The sequence below is a fragment of the Mytilus galloprovincialis genome, chromosome 4 (assembly GCF_965363235.1).
Source record: "Mytilus galloprovincialis chromosome 4, xbMytGall1.hap1.1, whole genome shotgun sequence".
Taxonomy (NCBI): Eukaryota; Metazoa; Mollusca; class Bivalvia; order Mytilida; family Mytilidae; genus Mytilus; species Mytilus galloprovincialis.
Window position 1 is genome coordinate 30,002,015 of NC_134841.1, and position 18,727 is coordinate 30,020,741.

The 18,727-nt window shown below is 33.3% G+C and overlaps 1 protein-coding gene across 1 annotated transcript in view; it reads left to right on the plus strand.

Moving 5' to 3' along the window:
* LOC143071837 (polycystin-1-like protein 2) overlaps nucleotides 1–18,727 on the plus strand; it is a 76,463-nt gene that overhangs the window by 8,930 nt on the left and 48,806 nt on the right. Inside the window, exon 3 of the mRNA XM_076246441.1 lies at nucleotides 4,740–4,846. Coding sequence (XP_076102556.1) covers nucleotides 4,740–4,846 — 107 coding nt within the window. The remainder of the gene's footprint in view (nucleotides 1–4,739; nucleotides 4,847–18,727) is intronic.

Genomic DNA, 18,727 nt, shown 5'->3' on the forward strand with positions numbered 1-18,727 from the left:
TAATAAACATTAAAAGTGATCTTCTAAAGTGTTATATATCATTTTAAAGCTTTTAAATTCTACTTTCAGAATATTGCAATTTTGTATATGGAACAGACTTTTTTCATTAAGTGAAAATCAATTAAACCTTCATTTTTTAATATTATTTCCTTGTCCCGCGTTACACTTTAAGTTTTGGGAAATTCGGAATATTGTAAAAAGCATATAAAAGATTCCACCAAACGATATAAAAGTCTGTCTAGAACAAGCACTACATAATTGGTCGATGGTGTAATGTCGGTTTTTTCTTTGAAAAGACGGAATTTCGAGAGAAAAGGATCTAGATGATACAAATTATGTGTCCCATGTACAAATATTGCCGTCATTTTTCTAAATTGTCCAATTAAAAAGGGACACCAGAGCAATCACCATGTCGTAAGTAAATAATTATTATACTAGTATTTTGTACAAAGCTCACACTTTTGCCTCATGCAATAATCAGGGATTTTAATAACAAATTCTTTTTATTCTAGTCGAATAAAAATGTCCGACAACTTGTCCCCTTCAAACCCAATTGACGTAGGGTTACGTTTTTCTGTTTTTTCGTGATGTTTATTTAATACAGTGCTATTCGCTACATAAAATAAAATATAAGGGAAAAAAGTACAAAAAGTTATCAATATTTTGATAGTAAATTCTCATAAATTTAATCTAAAATACGAGATATCGGATAAAACTATAATGTCCGATACAATGTCCCCACATACGATTTTAACATTATTTAACAAAATATACAAAATTTACGTCAATTGTCATTATAGCGGTTTTCACAGACGTTTCAGAATACGGGTAATTTTTGTTGCTTGTTGAGAAAACTTCAAATGTTTTAAGTAAAAGCTCAATACCGATTCATGGGAGGAGGCAATAATTCCTCGCGGAACTGCATGAAGTGTTTTCCGGAATTTATAATGATCGACAGGCCGATTCGCTTCAATACAAAATCAAAGAAAAGAAAACAGCTATTGTTCCCGCTGATTCCTTTGTAAATTGTATATATTTGTGCAGAACTTAATGGCACTATCATGCTATATATACCGTAGACCATTCGCCTCGACATTCTGCAGTGTATAAATGAGTGCACTATCCATGTTAGCAGTGCGTAGTGAATTTAAAAAAAATCCATTGCTTTTCTAATTAAAATGTTTATTAAACAAATAGTTTCAATTCAATTTTTATTAGCTCACCTTTCCAAAAGGAAATGTGAGCTTTTGCCATCCCTTGGCGTCCGTCGTCGTCATCGTCGTAAACTATTTCAAAGATCTTCTCCTCTGAAACTACTGAACCAATTCAAACCAAACTTCATCTGATTGATTCCTAGGGTATCTAGAATAAAGTTTGTGTTTTAATTCCAATTTCATAAAAAAACATGGCCGCCATGGCTAAAAATAGAACATAGGGGTAAAATGCAGTTTTTAGCTTATAACTCAAAAACCAAAGCATTTAGAGCAAATCTGACAGGGGTAAAATTGTTTATCAGGTCAAGATCTATCTGCCCTGAAATTTTCAGATGAATCGGACAACCCGTTGTTAGGTTGCTGCCCCTGAATTGGTAATTTTAAGGAAATTTTGCTGTTTTTGGTTATTATCATGAATATTATTATAGATAGAGATCAACTGTAAACAGCAAAAATGTTCAGCAAATTAAGATTTACAAATAAGTCAACATGACCGAAATGGTCAGTTGACCCCTTTAGGAGTTATGGCCCTTTATAGTCAATTTTTTACCATTTTCCGTAAATCTTAGTTATCTTTTACAAAAATCTTCTCCTCTGAAACTACTGGGCCAAATTTAACCAAACTTGGCAACAATCATCATTGGGGTATCTAGTTTAAAAAATGTGTCCGGTGACCCGGCCAACCAACCAAGATGGCCACCATGGCTAAAAATGAACATTGGGGTAAAATCAGTTTTTGGCTTATAACTCAAAAACCAAAGCATTTAGGGCAAATCTGACAGAGGTTAAATGGTTTATCAGGTGAAGATCTTTCTGCCCTGAAATTTTTAGATGAATCAGACAACTGTTTGTTAGGTTGCTCCTCGGAATTGGTTATTTTAAGGCAATTTTGCTGTTTTTGGTTATCATCATGAATATTATTATAGATAGAGATAAACTGTAAACAGCAATAATGTTCTGCAAAGTAAGATTTACAAATAAGTCAACATGACCGAAATGGTCAGTTGACCCCTTTAGGAGTTATGGCCCTTTATAGTCAATTTTTAACCATTTTCCGTAAATCTCAGTTATCTTTTACAAAAATCTTCTCCTCTGAAACTACTGGGCCAAATTTAACCAAACATGGCCAAAATCATTATTAGGGTATCTAGTTTAAAAATTGTGTCCGGTGACCCGGCTAACCAACCAAGATGGCCGCCATGGCTAAAAATAGAACATAGGGGTAAAATACAGTTTTTAGCTTATAACTCAAAAACCAAAGCATTTAGAGCAAATCTGACATGGGGGTAAAATTGTTTATCAGGTCAAGATCTATCTGCCCTGAAATTTTCAGATGAATCGGACAACCCGTTATTGGGTTGCTGCCCCTGAATTGGTAATTTTAAGGAAATTTTGCTGTTTTTGGTTATTATCTTGAATATTATTATAGTTGTAGATAAACTGTAAACAGCAATAATGTAATGCTTGGGGTATACAATGTTTTTTTATACTTTCGTCATAAATTATATTATGAACACGAGACAAACGAGACATTTCAATGTGTCCACTCTTGTTTTTGCTTTTGAAGAAGATATGACAGAATTGAAGAACCATTTATATAAATTGAAAACCCAAAATAATCATTGATGGAAGGTTTAAGCAAAAAATTTAAGGTGAGCGATTCAGGCTCTTGAGAGCCTCTTGTTTTTTTATTTGTTAATAAAAAGCTTAGTATGGTATCTAAGAAAACATGAATCTAAAGTTCATAAATTTCGCTCATAATATCCGTTAATTTTAGAAAGCCATCTGAAAAACGTGCCTTCTAACGTTTTTATTTTGGATAACGTCTTCAAGTGTGTAACGTTAGGTGACACCAGTATCTTGCGACGTTTCTATATATGTTATTGCAAAAGTCTTCTATATTCACAAGAATCAGACATTATGTGAATTAAAATATTTTATATTCAGTAAAATATGTGTGAAATTACAGTATGTTTGTAGAAAATTTCCATGGGGAGATAATCATTTTTTCTTTCAAAAAGTCCTTATTCAAAATAATAAGGTTTTAGGTTATCTCCACATGGAAACTTATCAATAACGTATTGTTATTTCACACATATTCTTCTGAATATATGATGTTTTATCTCAAATGATGTCTGATTCTTACGAATATAGTAGACTTTTCAAAAAAAAAATATATGAAAGCTTAGTTTGGATATATTTATAGCAATTCAAAATTACATTTCACCTTTTGCATGGTAATGACTAACGTAAAGGTACAATGTACCAAAATTGCACCGAGTACCCAAGTACCCAAATTGCACCTATTGAGCAAAAATAAGAGCGGAAAATCATTCAAGATTTCCTAGAGACTAAACAATTTGTATTTTAATGATTTGATACTATGCACATCTTTCAACATAGGTAAAAATATTTAGATATATGCACAAAACAAAACGTTCACAGTTATTATCAACAGATGAAGTGTTTACTGAAAAAGCAAAATGTACTGAAACATCGCCATGTCATGATGTGATGTCATCAAAACATCATCTTTTTAAAATGATCAAATACAATATGTTACAAATATCCATTTCTTAAAAAATGAAGAGTAAGCATGGACAAATATCCAATTGTTCAAAATATTTGAAGAAATTAAACAAAAGCTCTGTTATTAGACTTTTGACGATGCGAATTTAAGCATGGATGCAATTTGGGTACTCCTTATTTCAGAATCATTGATGGTTTGGAGGTCAGTTTAGACCAATTTTTTCTATGATTTCATATGGATTCAAAATTAAATTGGTGAAACCATCAAATAAATAATGATACTTCTACAGAATAAACATATAATGAAAACTTTTGTCTGAAGCATAAATAAACGTAGGTTAAAAACTGTCAAAATAGGTGCAATTTGGGTACCCTGACGTTATAATATATCTATACAAACTGTTAAACTAATTTTGTCACAACAACATTAAAGTGGAGTTATGGAAGTCTTATAGGATTGTAAGTATATTTTATTTTATCACCTTGCACTTTCAAATTTTGACTGAACAGTTTGTTCAAAGTTCTGACAAGTTGAACAGTGGTTTTATAAAACAAATTGCAATGTGGTCAGAATTTTGAATGAGTTGCAACTGTCGGATAGCCACACTAACAGTCAAGTCACTGTAAGGCCTTCTATCATGTATGTGTTATTTGTTTTTGAGGACGGTTTAAGTATTTTTCCCCTGTGAATTACAATATACCATTTATGTCTGTTTTTCATCACTTGCCTCCAGCTACTATTGTCATTAACTTTTACTAAAATGTTCTCCTCAGAAACTACTTTTCCAGATTATTTCAAATACCTCTGCCATCAATTGAAGCTATATTGGCACTTCATTACCATAGATTTCTGAAATTCTTTTACAAAACTATGACAAGCCAGTCATATTTTTTCCTTTCAAGACGAAAGAAATTATAGAAATAGATTGTTATCAAATTTTAAATAATACGACAAACAAAAGCTTGTTTTTGGTTGAACAACTGTTATATTTTTAGACATATCACCTTAGACCTGGTTGTTCTGATCCAGTCAAAGGACGCTGTGCTTGGATTAGAGACCGGATGAGAGAAAACAGGATTACCACATCATTAGAAGAAACTAAGTAAGTACTTCCTGATAAAAGAATGTGGCACATGGCTTGGCTCTCTGATAGAAGACTGTAGGTCGATAAGAAGTCAGATGCGTAGTCACAAAAAAATCAAAACAAATTTGGAGTATATGAAGTAATTTAATAAGTTCTTTTATCCCTTTCCTCTATATATATTACTTATGTTTTACACATTAGCATTGAGTTATAACAATTTATAAAACATTTTTATAAAGTATTTTACAACATTTAATTTAATTTATCATGTTTATAATCTCGATAAGTACATAATTTCTGTAATTTAGTCTTTTTTAGCTCACCTGGCCCGAAGGGCCAAGTGAGCTTTTCCCATCACTTGGCGTCCGGCATCCGTCGTCCGGCGTTAACTTTTACAAAAATCTTCTCCTCTGAAACTACTAGGCCAAATTTAACCAAACTTGGCCACAATCATCATTGGGGTATCTAGTTTAAAAAATATGTCCGGTGACCCGGTCAACCAACCAAGATGGCCACCATGGCTAAAAATAGAACATAGGGGTAAAATGTGGTTTTTGGCTTATAACTCAAAAACCAAAGCATTTAGAGCAAATCTGACATGGGTTAAATTGTTCATCAGGTCAAGATCTATCTGCCCTGAAATTTTCAGATGAATTGGACAACCCATTGTTGGGTTGCTGCCCCTAAATTGGTAATTTTAAGGAAATTTTACTGTTTTTGGTTATTATCTTGAATATTATTATAGATAGAGATGAACTGTAAACAGCAATAATGTTCAGCAAAGTAAGATTTACAAATAAGTCAACATGACCGAAATGGTCAGTTGACCCCTTTAGGAGTTATTGCCCTTTATAGTCAACTTTTAACCATTTTTCGTAAATCTTAGTTATCTTTTACAAAAATCTTCTCCTCTGAAACTACTGGGCCAAATTATTCCAAACTTGGCCACAATCATCATTGGGGTGTCTAGTTTAAAAAATGTGTCCGGTGACCCGGTCAACCAATCAAGATGGCCGCCATGGCTAAAAATAGAACATAGGGGTAAAATGCAGTTTTTGGCTTATAACTCAAAAACCAAAGCATTTAGAGCAAATCTAACAGGGGGGTAAAATTGTTTACCAGGTCAAAATCTATCTGCCCTTAAATTTTCAGATGAATCGGACAACCCGTTGCTGTTTTTGGTTATTATCTTGAATATTATTATAGATAGAGATAAACTGTAAACAGCAATAATGTTCAGCAAAGTAAGATTTACAAATAAGTCAACATGACCAAAATGGTCAGTTGACCTCTTTAGGAGTTATTGCCCTTTATAGTCAATTTTTAACCATTTTTCGTAAATCTTAGTAATCTTTTACAAAAATCTTCTCCTCTGAAACTACTGGGCCAAATTAATCCAAACTTGGCAACAATCATCTTTGGTGTATCTAGTTTAAAAAATGTGTCCGGTGACCTGGCCATCCAACCAAGATGGCTGTCATGGCTAAAAATAGAACATAGGAATGAAATGCAGTTTTTGGCTTATAACTCAAAAACCAAAGCATTTAGAGCAAATCTGACATGGGTTAAATTGTTCATCAGGTCAAGATCTATCTGCCCTGAAATTTTCAGATGAATTGGACAACCCATTGTTGGGTTGCTGCCCCTAAATTGGTAATTTTAAGGAAATTTTACTGTTTTTGGTTATTATCTTGAATATTATTATAGATAGAGATGAACTGTAAACAGCAATAATGTTCAGCAAAGTAAGATTTACAAATAAGTCAACATGACCGAAATGGTCAGTTGACCCCTTTAGGAGTTATTGCCCTTTATAGTCAACTTTTAACCATTTTTCGTAAATCTTAGTTATCTTTTACAAAAATCTTCTCCTCTGAAACTACTGGGCCAAATTATTCCAAACTTGGCCACAATCATCATTGGGGTGTCTAGTTTAAAAAATGTGTCCGGTGACCCGGTCAACCAACCAAGATGGCCGCCATGGCTAAAAATAGAACATAGGGGTAAAATGCAGTTTTTGGCTTATAACTCAAAAACCAAAGCATTTAGAGCAAATCTAACAGGGGGGTAAAATTGTTTACCAGGTCAAAATCTATCTGCCCTGAAATTTTCAGATGAATCGGACAACCCGTTGCTGTTTTTGGTTATTATCTTGAATATTATTATAGATAGAGATAAACTGTAAACAGCAATAATGTTCAGCAAAGTAAGATTTACAAATAAGTCAACATGACCAAAATGGTCAGTTGACCTCTTTAGGAGTTATTGCCCTTTATAGTCAATTTTTAACCATTTTTCGTAAATCTTAGTAATCTTTTACAAAAATCTTCTCCTCTGAAACTACTGGGCCAAATTAATCCAAACTTGGCAACAATCATCTTTGGTGTATCTAGTTTAAAAAATGTGTCCGGTGACCTGGCCATCCAACCAAGATGGCTGTCATGGCTAAAAATAGAACATAGGAATGAAATGCAGTTTTTGGCTTATAACTCAAAAACCAAAGCATTTAGAGCAAATCTGACAGGGGTAAAATTGTTAATCAGGTCAAGATCTATCTTCCCTGAAATTTTCAGATGAATTGGACAACCCATTGTTGGGTTGCTGCCCCTGAATTGGTAATTTTAAGGAAATTTTGCTGTTTTTGGTTATTATCTTGAATATTATTATAGATAGAGATAAACTGTAAACAGCAATAATGTTCAGCAAAGTAAGATTTACAAATAAGAACATGATTGAAATGGTCAATTGACCCCCTAAGGAGTTATTGTCCTTTATAGTCAATTTTTAACAATTTTCATAAACTTTGTAAATTTTACTAACATTTTCCACTGAAACTACTGGGCCAATCATTATAGATAGAGATAATTGTAAGCAGCAAGAATGTTCAGTAAAGTAAGATCTACAAACACATCGCCATCACCAAAACACGATTTTGTCATGAATCCATCTGTGTCCTTTGTTGAATATTCACATAGACCAAGGTGAGCGACACAGGCTCTTTAGAGCCTCTAGTTTTATTTCGATATTACATTTATTACCGCTATTTCTCCTATTAGTTCAACAGAAAAAAATGACATCAACAAAAATATATGTTTCTTTCAAAGGCAGATTGTGGGCGTAAATGAACGGTGACCCCATTTTTAGCTCACATGGCCCAAAGGGCCAAGTGAGCTTATGCCATCACTTGGCGTCCGTCGTCGTAAACTATTTCAAGAATCTTCTCCTATGAAACTACTAGGCCAAATACTTCCAAACTTTAACTGAATGTTCCTTAGGATATCTAGTTTATAAATTGTATCCGAAGTTTTGATCTATCAACAAACATGGTCTCCATTGCTAAAAATAGAACATAGGGGTCAAATGCGGTTTTTGGCTTATAACTCAAAAACCGAAGCATTTAGAGCAAATCTGACATGGGGGTTAAATTGATTATCAGGTCAAGATCTATCTGCCCTGAAATTTTCAGATGAATCGGACAACCCGTTGTTGGGTTGCTGCCCCTGAATTGGAAATTTTAAGGAAATTTTGCTGTTTTTGGTTATTATCATGAATATTATTATAGGTAGAGATAAACTGTAAACAGCAAAAATGTTCAGCAAAGTAAGACCTAAAAATAAGTCAACATGACTGAAATGGTCAGTTGACCCCTTTAGGAGTTATTGCCCTTTATAGTCAATTTTTCATAAATCTTAGTTATCTTTTACAAAAATCTTCTCCTCTGAAACTACTGGGCCAAATTGAACTAAACTTGGCCACAACCATCATTGGGGTATCTAGTTTGAAAATTGTGTCCAGTGACCTGACCAACCAACCAAAATGGCCGCCATGGCTAAAAATAGAACATAGGGGTAAAATGCAGTTTTTGGCTTATAACTCAAAAACCAAAGCATTTAGAGCATATCTGACACGGGGTTAAATTGTTTATCAGGTCAAGATCTATCTGCCCTGAAATTTTCAGATGAATTGGACAACCCATTGTTGGGTTGCTGCCCCTTAATTGGTAATTTTAAGGAAATTTTGCTGTTTTGGTTATTATCTTGAATATTATTATAGATAGAGATAAACTGTAAACAGCAATAATGTTCAGCAAAGTTAGATTTACAAATAAGTCAACATGACAGAAATGGTCAGTTGACCCCTTTAGGAGTTATTGCCCTTTATAGTCAATTTTTAACCATTTTTCGTAAATCTTAGTAATCTTTTACAAAAATCTTCTCTTCTGAAACTACTGGGCCAAATTAATCCAAACTTGGCCACAATCATCTTTTGGGTATCTAGTTTAAAAAATGTGTCTGGTGACCCGGCCATCCAAACAAGATGGCTGCCACGGCTAAAAGTAGAACATAGGGGTAAAATGTCAAAAACCAAAGCATTAAAGGGAAACTTCGCAAAAAAATCAAAATTTGATATTATGTCCATTCTGTATAAAAGTGCTCAAATTTATAGATATTAAAGTTTTATTCCGCTAGATAAGAGATCACCATCGATTTTAAATTTTGAGTATCAATTCTCTGCGTTCCACCATTTTGTCATCTTCTCCGATATGTCTATAAACCACAAAGGACCAAAACTACAGTAACCGATGTAGTCATAATTGCATGTCGATATCTTGTCAATCGTACGGTTGTTTTATCTGACTAACTTGATACGGAAAATGTTCTTATTTTTTTTTAAATAACCATAGTCTGTTATTTTTAAACTGTTAATATTGGAATTAGTTAAAAAGTCAAAGTTCAAATCATAAATAAGTGTTCCATGAAAATTGTTTTCAAAATCTAATTATTCATAATTCTTTAAACTAAAGTAATAAACTTTATTCAAATAAATTCGGATCTTCCCTCATCTGATCCCAGGCATGGCTAAAGGTATTACTCCCAAAGGTATTGTGAGGGGTGTGAGGTGACACGTCCATGTATTCAAGCGATTTCCTGTCGGGCTTGCAAGTTCATGCATCGTTTCACTTCTGTAGGTATTGGTCAGTGTACACGGCCGATAACTTATAACTTTCCATTTTGAACTATCAGGTGTATAATATACATCTCTGTCTTGCGTGTCCGAAAGTGATATAATATACTAGTCATTACTTAACTCATACGCTTGTTTATAAATAACATTTCTGGTGTAAAGAATATTATTTATAAAAATATAAATAATACCAAAAGAAACAAAGATTTGAAGAAATAAAAATCTATTTACATATTTTTTCCAAGGGTTAATTTGGGAAAATGTAATATATACTCGTTGTCAATAGTAAAGGACAGATTGGACATATTGATTTAAAACAATGTACGCACTTGTCGATGATTGGTTTGTACGCCTGGATAGAAAGTTACGGAACTATAGGCGCAATTTAAAATATATACATGTATACATTGAACATAAGAAAGAAACATACATTTTGTGTAAATTGGGGTAAAAGTTTTGTAAACAGACTAGTCCACGTATGCCAACAGTATGAAATCAACGAATTCGATAGACTAGTGTATACCAAAAGAAGATGAAGAAGAAGAGAACCAATTTGATTTAAATACAGGTCGATATATAACTTGCTTTATGATACACTTTCTAAGATTTATATGTCCAACAACAACCCGCTGCTCTACATGTGTTACTAACAGCCTAAGATAGCAATTCTTTTGTTAGGTCAATTCTCTTTCGTACAATACCAGAAAATATGAATATCATTTAGTACACTTCGGTCTATACAAATGCAGAATATACCATGATGGTTTGATTTCGTCAAAAGATATAAGAGATCTGACAAATAGATTATCACTTCGATATTGCAAGACACCCATTTATAACTTTGTACTTTTGCATAGTAAACTTCCGCAAAAAGATAAGTCATTAATTTTGATTAAATAAGAAGTTGTGGTTTGTTTTCTTGGGAGACACGTACCCAAATGATGTGGACTTAAGCAGCTATATAAGTCACGGTATGGCCTTCAACAGTGAACAAAGGTAAAAGTATATTGTTTAATTCAACTAAATGTGAACATGAAAGAATTAAAGCAGACATATATATTTTATCTGTACATATACAAAAGAATATTTTGAGCCTCAAATCTAGCATATGTCTATTTTACAACTATTCCGAGTCTGGCGTGTCACTTTCACATTCTTTGAAGCCTTCATAAACACCATCTTATGACGGAAATGTTTCCCTTATAATGTTAACATCACAAGCTGGAATAGTCACTCTGTTTGTCTTGCCATGTGGTTGCCCTTTTCTGACCCAACAAACAAACTGACGATAAGCCATTAGTCGGCTTTGGCTGTGAGTTAGCACGTCTGGAGCTTTCCTCTATGGCGCTTGTACCTCAAAAAACTTATATAGCTGGTTTCAAGATCAACCGGGTTCAGACAAACTGTTCTAAAATCGATATTGTCACTAATGCATTCACCCAATTCAATATTACCATCAAAGAGAGTAAATTCGTGGCAACAAAGACATTCCGTCAATAACGGCATAACTATTCATTTAGTACACGAACACCAATCTGTGTTAAACTGGCGAGGGTTGCTAAGGATATCTTGATTTCGGGAACTTTCTGCAGCTTCCATTTCATGGAGCTCTTCTTCGGTATACTCTGGCTCTAGTGCGTACCCAACCTCTCTTGACGGAGTGCAACCACTGCTAGTACTATAATTCTTTTTTTTTTTTTTTTTTACTATCATTCTCCGAACAAGACATTTTTAGTTATGATTTTATGATTGATTTTTGGACCATATATACACTGTCCTATAAAGAACATAATAATGAACATATTTAAACCATAAGTAAAAAATCGCGAATTTTCCCTTTAAGATCAAATCTGACTGTGGTTGAATCTATCTGCCCTGAAATATTCAGATGGATCGGACGACACTTTGCTAGGTTGCTGCCCCTGAATTGGTAATTTTAAGGAAATTTTGCAGGTCAAGATCTATCAGCCCTGAAATTTTCAGATGAATCAAACAACCCATTGTTGGGTTGCTGCCACTTAATTGGTAATTTTAAGGAAATTTTGCAGTTTTTGGTCATTATCTTGAATATTATTATAGATAAAGATAAACTGTAAACAGCAAAAATGATCAGCAAAGTAACAAATAAGTTAATATGACCAAAATTGTCAATTGACCCCTTAAGGGGTTATTGTCCTTTAATGACAATTTTTCACAATTTGTTCATCATATTTGCTAACTTTAAAAAATCTTCTCCTCTAAAACTACTCAACCAAATTCAATCAAACTTCATTTGAATGATCAGTAGGGTGTATAAAATAAAGTTTGTGTTTTATTTTCTATTTCATCAAAAAACATGGCCGAAGGCATTGTTTACCAGGTGAGCGATTCAGGCTCTTGAGAGCCTCTTGTTTTATTTTATTTTTCTATTAAGTATAAGATAAAGTTCATTTGTAGAAAAATATAGGGAAATCCTATATCAAATAAAAAAATTGATTTAGACCTGCGAGCTCCCTTAAGGAGTTATTTCACTTTATAGTCAATTTTTAACCATTTTTCAAAAAATTTAGTATTCTTTTAAAAAAATATTCTCCTATGAAACTATAGGGCCAAATTTAACTAAACTTGGACACAATCATCATTGGGGTATCTTGTTTAAAAAAATGTGTGGCGTGACTCGGCCAACCAACCAAGATGGCCACCATTGCTAAAAATAGTACATAGGGGTGAAATGTAGATTTTGGCTTATATCTATGAAACCAAAGCATAAGCAAATCTGATGTGGGGTAAATTGGTTTATCTATCTAACCTGAAATTTTCAGATAAATCGGACAACCAGTTGTTGGGTTGCTGCCTGCGAATTAGTAATTTTAAGGAAATTTTGCAGATTTTTGTTATTATCTTGAATATTATTATAGATAGAGATAAACTGTATACAGCAATAATGTTCAGCAAAATAAGATCTACAAATAAGTCAACATGACCAAAATTGTCAATTGACCCCTTAAGGAGTTATTGCCATTTAGGCCACACCAATTTGATCCCTTGTTCGACGGACCAGCCGCACCTATTTTTTTCAAAACAGAATTTTTTTTTTTTTTATATTCCCGCTTCCCGTTCCCGCTTCCCGCATCCGGAATTGTAATCATGTCCATTTCCCGCACCGTTTTTGTTTTGTAAATATTATAAAAAGATATCAACATTTGTTAAATCAGTCTAACCTGTATATAACGATTTTAAACATACAAGCACCCCACCACACTGTGTAAATATCTGTGAGAATATTTGTTTCAGCATGAAACCAGGAGTGCTCTGATAAAAAGTTTTAACAGCAGGTATTTCCGTGAAGAACAAAAAATTAGTTTCTTTCCCCCTTACTTGTATTCCCTATCAACAAATGTTCGTTGTTAGAATAAAGTACAAAGAACTTCTGAAAGATTTGCCTTCAACTGCATATTGTATGCTGTCGAAACAAAACTATCCATAGCCGCTGCATGTTTATGCACCTGTCCTGATTGATTCAGGAGCATGTCGTTCAGCAGTTATCGTTTGTAGATGTTGTTCATTGGTATTTTCCCGTTTGGATATATAAATTAGATCGTTGGTTTTGCTGTTCAAATTGTGTACGCTAATAATTTTGGGGTCCTTTATAGCTTGTTGTTTGGTCTGTATCAAAGCCCTATGTAAAAGGCCGTACTTTGACCTGTGTTTGTTATTATCAGGTTGAGAACAACCCTCCCTCAGACAAGGGGTCATTTTACTGATGTAGAAAAGAAAATAGAAATACCAAGGATTTGTATAGTTCTTAAAATTGAGAATGGAAATGGGGAATGTGCCAAAGAGACAACAACCCGACCATAGAAAAAAACAACAGCAGAAGGTCACCAACAGGTCTTCAATGTAGCGAGAAATTCCCGCACCCGGAGGCGTCCTTCAACTGGCCCCTAAACAAATATATACTAGTTCAGTGATAATGAACGCCATACTAATTTCCAAATTGTACACAAGAAACTAAAATTAAAATAATACAAGACTAACAAAGGCCAGAGGCTCCTGACTTGGGACAGGCGCAAAAATGCGGCGGGGTTAAACATGTTTGTGAGATCTCAACCCTCCCCCTATACCTCTAGCCAAAGTAGAAAAGTAAACGCATAACAATACGCACATTAAAATTCAGTTCAAGAGAAGTCCGAGTCTGATGTCAGAAGATGTAACCAAAGAAAATAAACAAAATGACAATAATACATAAATAACAACAGACTACTAGCAGTTAACTGACATGCCAGCTCCAGACTTCAATTAAACTGACTGAAAGATTATGATTTCATCATATGAACATCAGGCACAATCCTTCCCGTTAGGGGTTTAGTATCATACCATCATAACATATATGAGAAGAACATAACCCGTGTCATGCCAACAACTGGTTTTTGAATAAATGTGTTTAGTTCCGATGCAAAGACCCTATAAGTGATTCAATATTAACGCCAAAATATGCAATCTTTAATGACCTGACAACAGTATCGTAAAGTTATATCCCTTCTTAATAAGTCTATTCAAAGGTTTTGTTAGTTTTTGAGGTGAATACTGACACCTTTGTGCTTTATAAAGAATATTTCCATAAAAAATTGGATGTGAAATACCTGAACGTATAAGAAGTCTGTATGTTGAGCTATATTTACGAATGATGTCCTTATACCGATGATAAAATTTAGTAAATGTTTTGACTAGTTTGTGATATCGAAAACCCTTGTGTAATAACTTTTCAGTAATACATAAATTTCTCTCGTTAAAATCTAAAACATTGTTACATACACGAGCGAATCGTACAAGTTGAGATATATAAACACCGTAAGATGGTGACAAGGGAACGTCACCATCTAAAAATGGATAATTAACGATAGGAAATGAAAAATCATCTCTTTTATCATAAATTTTAGTATTCAGCTTTCCGTTAGTGATATAGATATCAAGATCGAGGAAAGGGCAGTGGTCATTGTTAGTATTAGCTTTATTTAAAGTAAGTTCCACAGGATAAATTTCTTTAATATACATACTGAAGTAGTCATTATTGAAAGCCAAAATATCATCCAAATATCTAAAAGTATTATTAAATTTGTTTATCAGATGTTGTTTCGATGGGTCTTTGCTTATTTTTGTCATAAATTGTAACTCATAGCAATACAAAAACAGGTCCGCAATAAGTGGTGCACAGTTAGTCCCCATTGGAATTCCGATAATCTGACGATATACGGAATCCCCAAAGCGAACAAAAATGTTATCTAGTAAAAATTCAAGGGCATATATAGTATCAAAGCATGTCCAATTGACATAGTTTTTTTGTTTATTGCTACTAAAAAATGACCTAAAAGAGTTTGAACATATATATTCACATTCTGACTTTTTAAATGCCCATTTAATTAGGTGTGTGAATTTTTTCTTAATGAGAATGTGAGGCAATGTGGTATACAGGGTAGAAAAATCAAAACTTTGAACAGATTTAAAATCACCAATATAAGCATGCAATTTATCAAATACTTCCAACGAGTTCTTGACACTCCAAAAGTAATAAATTCCACTATTTTCGAAGGCCTTATTTGAACAATTTATTATCAGGTTTTTAATTGTACCAAGAGTGCTGGTAAGAAGAATAGACAATTTAGTAGTGGAACAATGGCCTGAAGACGAAATAAATCTATATTTGTAAGGTGTTTTGTGTAGCTTCGGAAGCCAGTACATAGTTGGAACTTTCATTGTATTTGGCTCTGCTTGTAAAGCGGTAGCTAAAAGTTTATGTTTGTTACAGATGTCGTTTTCTGAAAATGGAGTCAGTTGGAATGTTGGTGAATTGGTGATTTCTTTTTTCAGAACCTCAATGTAAAATTTACGTCAAACAATAATAATATTCTTAGCAGCTTTATCGGCCGGGACAAGAACAAATTTCTTGGCTAGTTCTTTTAGTTTATGTTTGATACGAGAAATAGGTTTTTTGTGGTTATTGTTAATAGTAAAATGTTCTTTAAAATGTTGAATACGTATATCAACTATCTTCATTACTGAATTAAAAAAAGAGTCCAAAGATTTTTTGTCAGCTTTTTCCCGTTTTATCCATTTCATACAGTAAGTATGGAGTGAGTCGTGGATGATATTACGACACTCATTCCAATTAATAATTGACGGGGGACGATATTTAGGTCCTTTACTGAGGAATGATTTTAACTCTCGGTCTTGAACGATGTTAAGATCTCCTGTTATAACATGGGAAATGGGTCCATAAATATATTCGGAGGTACTACAATTACATGAAGTAGGTGTATTTTCACTGATATTAACATCTTTACACAGTTGACTATAATTAAACACAAATTTCCGGGTAGATTTCTTGTAAATATAACAAATAAGAGGTAGCTCAGTATTGTCAAAATATCCAGGAATTTGTTCTTTAACAGAATGGTCGTTAAATATACCGGCAATATTTACAAAATCAAAACCTTTATTGACATACTTTATTTTAATAAAATGTTTTTTATGATCTTCAGGGCGATCAATTTTGGGAAATAGTTTAGAATAACAATATGCCATAATAATTTGAACAATTTCATACTTAGGACTGCTATATGAAATTGTGTTGCAATCAATCCTCCAAAATTTTATTTAACTTATTAACCGGTAATGAACAGAGTTTTGTTAACAGATAATGTCTGCCGTTGTTTTTGGAAAGATTAGAACTTGTTCTAAATCTTTACTTAGGCACCAGCCTCCCTAACAACAGGACAGGTTAGCTACTGTTACTAAATGTATTCACACTGAAATATAGTTCCCTATGGTTCTGATATATGTGCACATAATACACATATAAACTGAAAAAAAACTGGGTATATTATTGGAGCAGTTCATTCAAGAATGTATGTCATTAAGGTGTGTTGGTGTGCAGGCTTTTAAAAAACATTTTGATTAGGTAACTGGGTATTGATTCAACTAGTATGATTGACAACTGTCATTATCACTAAACAATCAGAGACAAGGTGAACCTTTAATTACAATGCCCCAACTCCTAAACTGCCAATCAAATTGACCACACTACCTATCAACCTCAGTCTTACATAATTATACAGACCACTCAAATTATAATTATAATTATACCCCCGCTTTAAAAAAGGGGGGGTATACTGTTTTACCTCTGTCTGTCCGTCCATCAGTCCGTCCATCAGTCCGTCAGTCCGTCCATCAGTCCGTCAGTCCGTCAGTCAGGAACTACACATCCACCCTTTCTGTAATTTGGTATCAACATTTATATATGTCAGCCATACCGTGTGATGCGTTTTCAGATTCATCACTTGACAACTTCCTGTTTACTGAACACTTGTCTGATTTTACACATGATAGCCAAGTTGAAAATTTTTTCAGGAACTACACATCCACCCTTTCTGTAATTTGGTATCAACATTTATATATGTCAGCCATACCGTGTGATGCGTTTTCAGATTCATCACTTGACAACTTCCTGTTTACCGAACACTTGTCTGATTTTACACATGATAGCCAAGTTGAAAATTTTCGTCACATTTTTCTCAGGAACTACAATACAAGGATTTCTGAAATTTGGTTTCAGGATTTATATAAGTCAGCTATACCGTGTGATGCGTTTTCAGATTCATCACTGGACAACTTCCTGTTTACCGAACACTTGCATATTTTTACACTATTAATATTATCCACTTGCGGCGGGGGTATCATCAGTGAGCAGTAGCTCGCAGTTTCACTTGTTCTTAATACACAAGTATTTGACCTCATAATTGAATACACAAATGTGTATATTAGATGTTTGATATTTATAAGGATGATAGATTTATTTATTGCCAATTACTTTTGATCTACATTACATAAAGTGATGTAGTGGTTAGTGCATTGGACTACTAACACAAAGGTTCCTGGTTCGATTCCCGTCTGGGATGAAAATTTCAGGAACTGAATTTTCGGCTCTCCCTTGACACCATTTGCGAGTATGGTCTCGAGGAAACGATGATAGTCCGTCGGAAGGGGACGATAAGTGGCTGACCCGTGTTAAGAGAGCCATATCTCTTGCACGTTAAAGACACCCTTGTAGATTTCGAAAAAGAGCAGGCTAATGCCGCTACAAGGCAGCACTCGCACCCGCAAAGTGGAAAAGGATTAATATAAGTTGCAAAACTTGTTTCCCAATCCACTATAAATAAATATGTTTAAACTAAATAAAGTGATTCTGTAAATTATATCTGAAAGATAAATGATAAATGGATTAACAAGATCTTAAAAAAAATGAAATATGAATATAAATATGAATAAATAAAAGGTATTAAAGTAAGGCCTATAATTTACTTGATAAATTTCCAATAATCATCTGTAATTAATCAACAATTAAATTAGTACACTTTTTTTATCAGGAATTGGCTTGAAACAGTTTAAAAATTTTAAAACTTTTAATTATAACAAACCATTGTTTATTAGTTTATTTCCCATCAATCATTATGTCTATTTTAGTCATTTAAACTTTTATTAGAAGTGAATACATATGTTTGCAATCAAGAAAGAATTCACATTTCAATAAGATAAGTTTTTTAATTGGTTACGTTGAAAAAGTACATTTTCAATGCCCTGTGTTGAAAAATACTTTAAAAATTGATCAAAAGGCACTCTAAAACTTTTAATCTTCAATGCCCTATTACCTCTGTTTCAACTTACAAAATGCCCCATTACAACATTTTTCAATTTTGTTTGTTGACACTTTAAAGTTTTAAGCTGTTGGTCCAGATTTATGTCTTACAAGGATAGTTGGTAACATTTACTAGAAGAATTTTTGCATTTTTTTGTTTTTTTGAAACATGTTCAGAACCGGCAACATAATTTCGATAAGATATAAACTGCAGTTTAAATAAAATTGTGCAAATTAAGAGACCCATATTATTTAATTTGAGC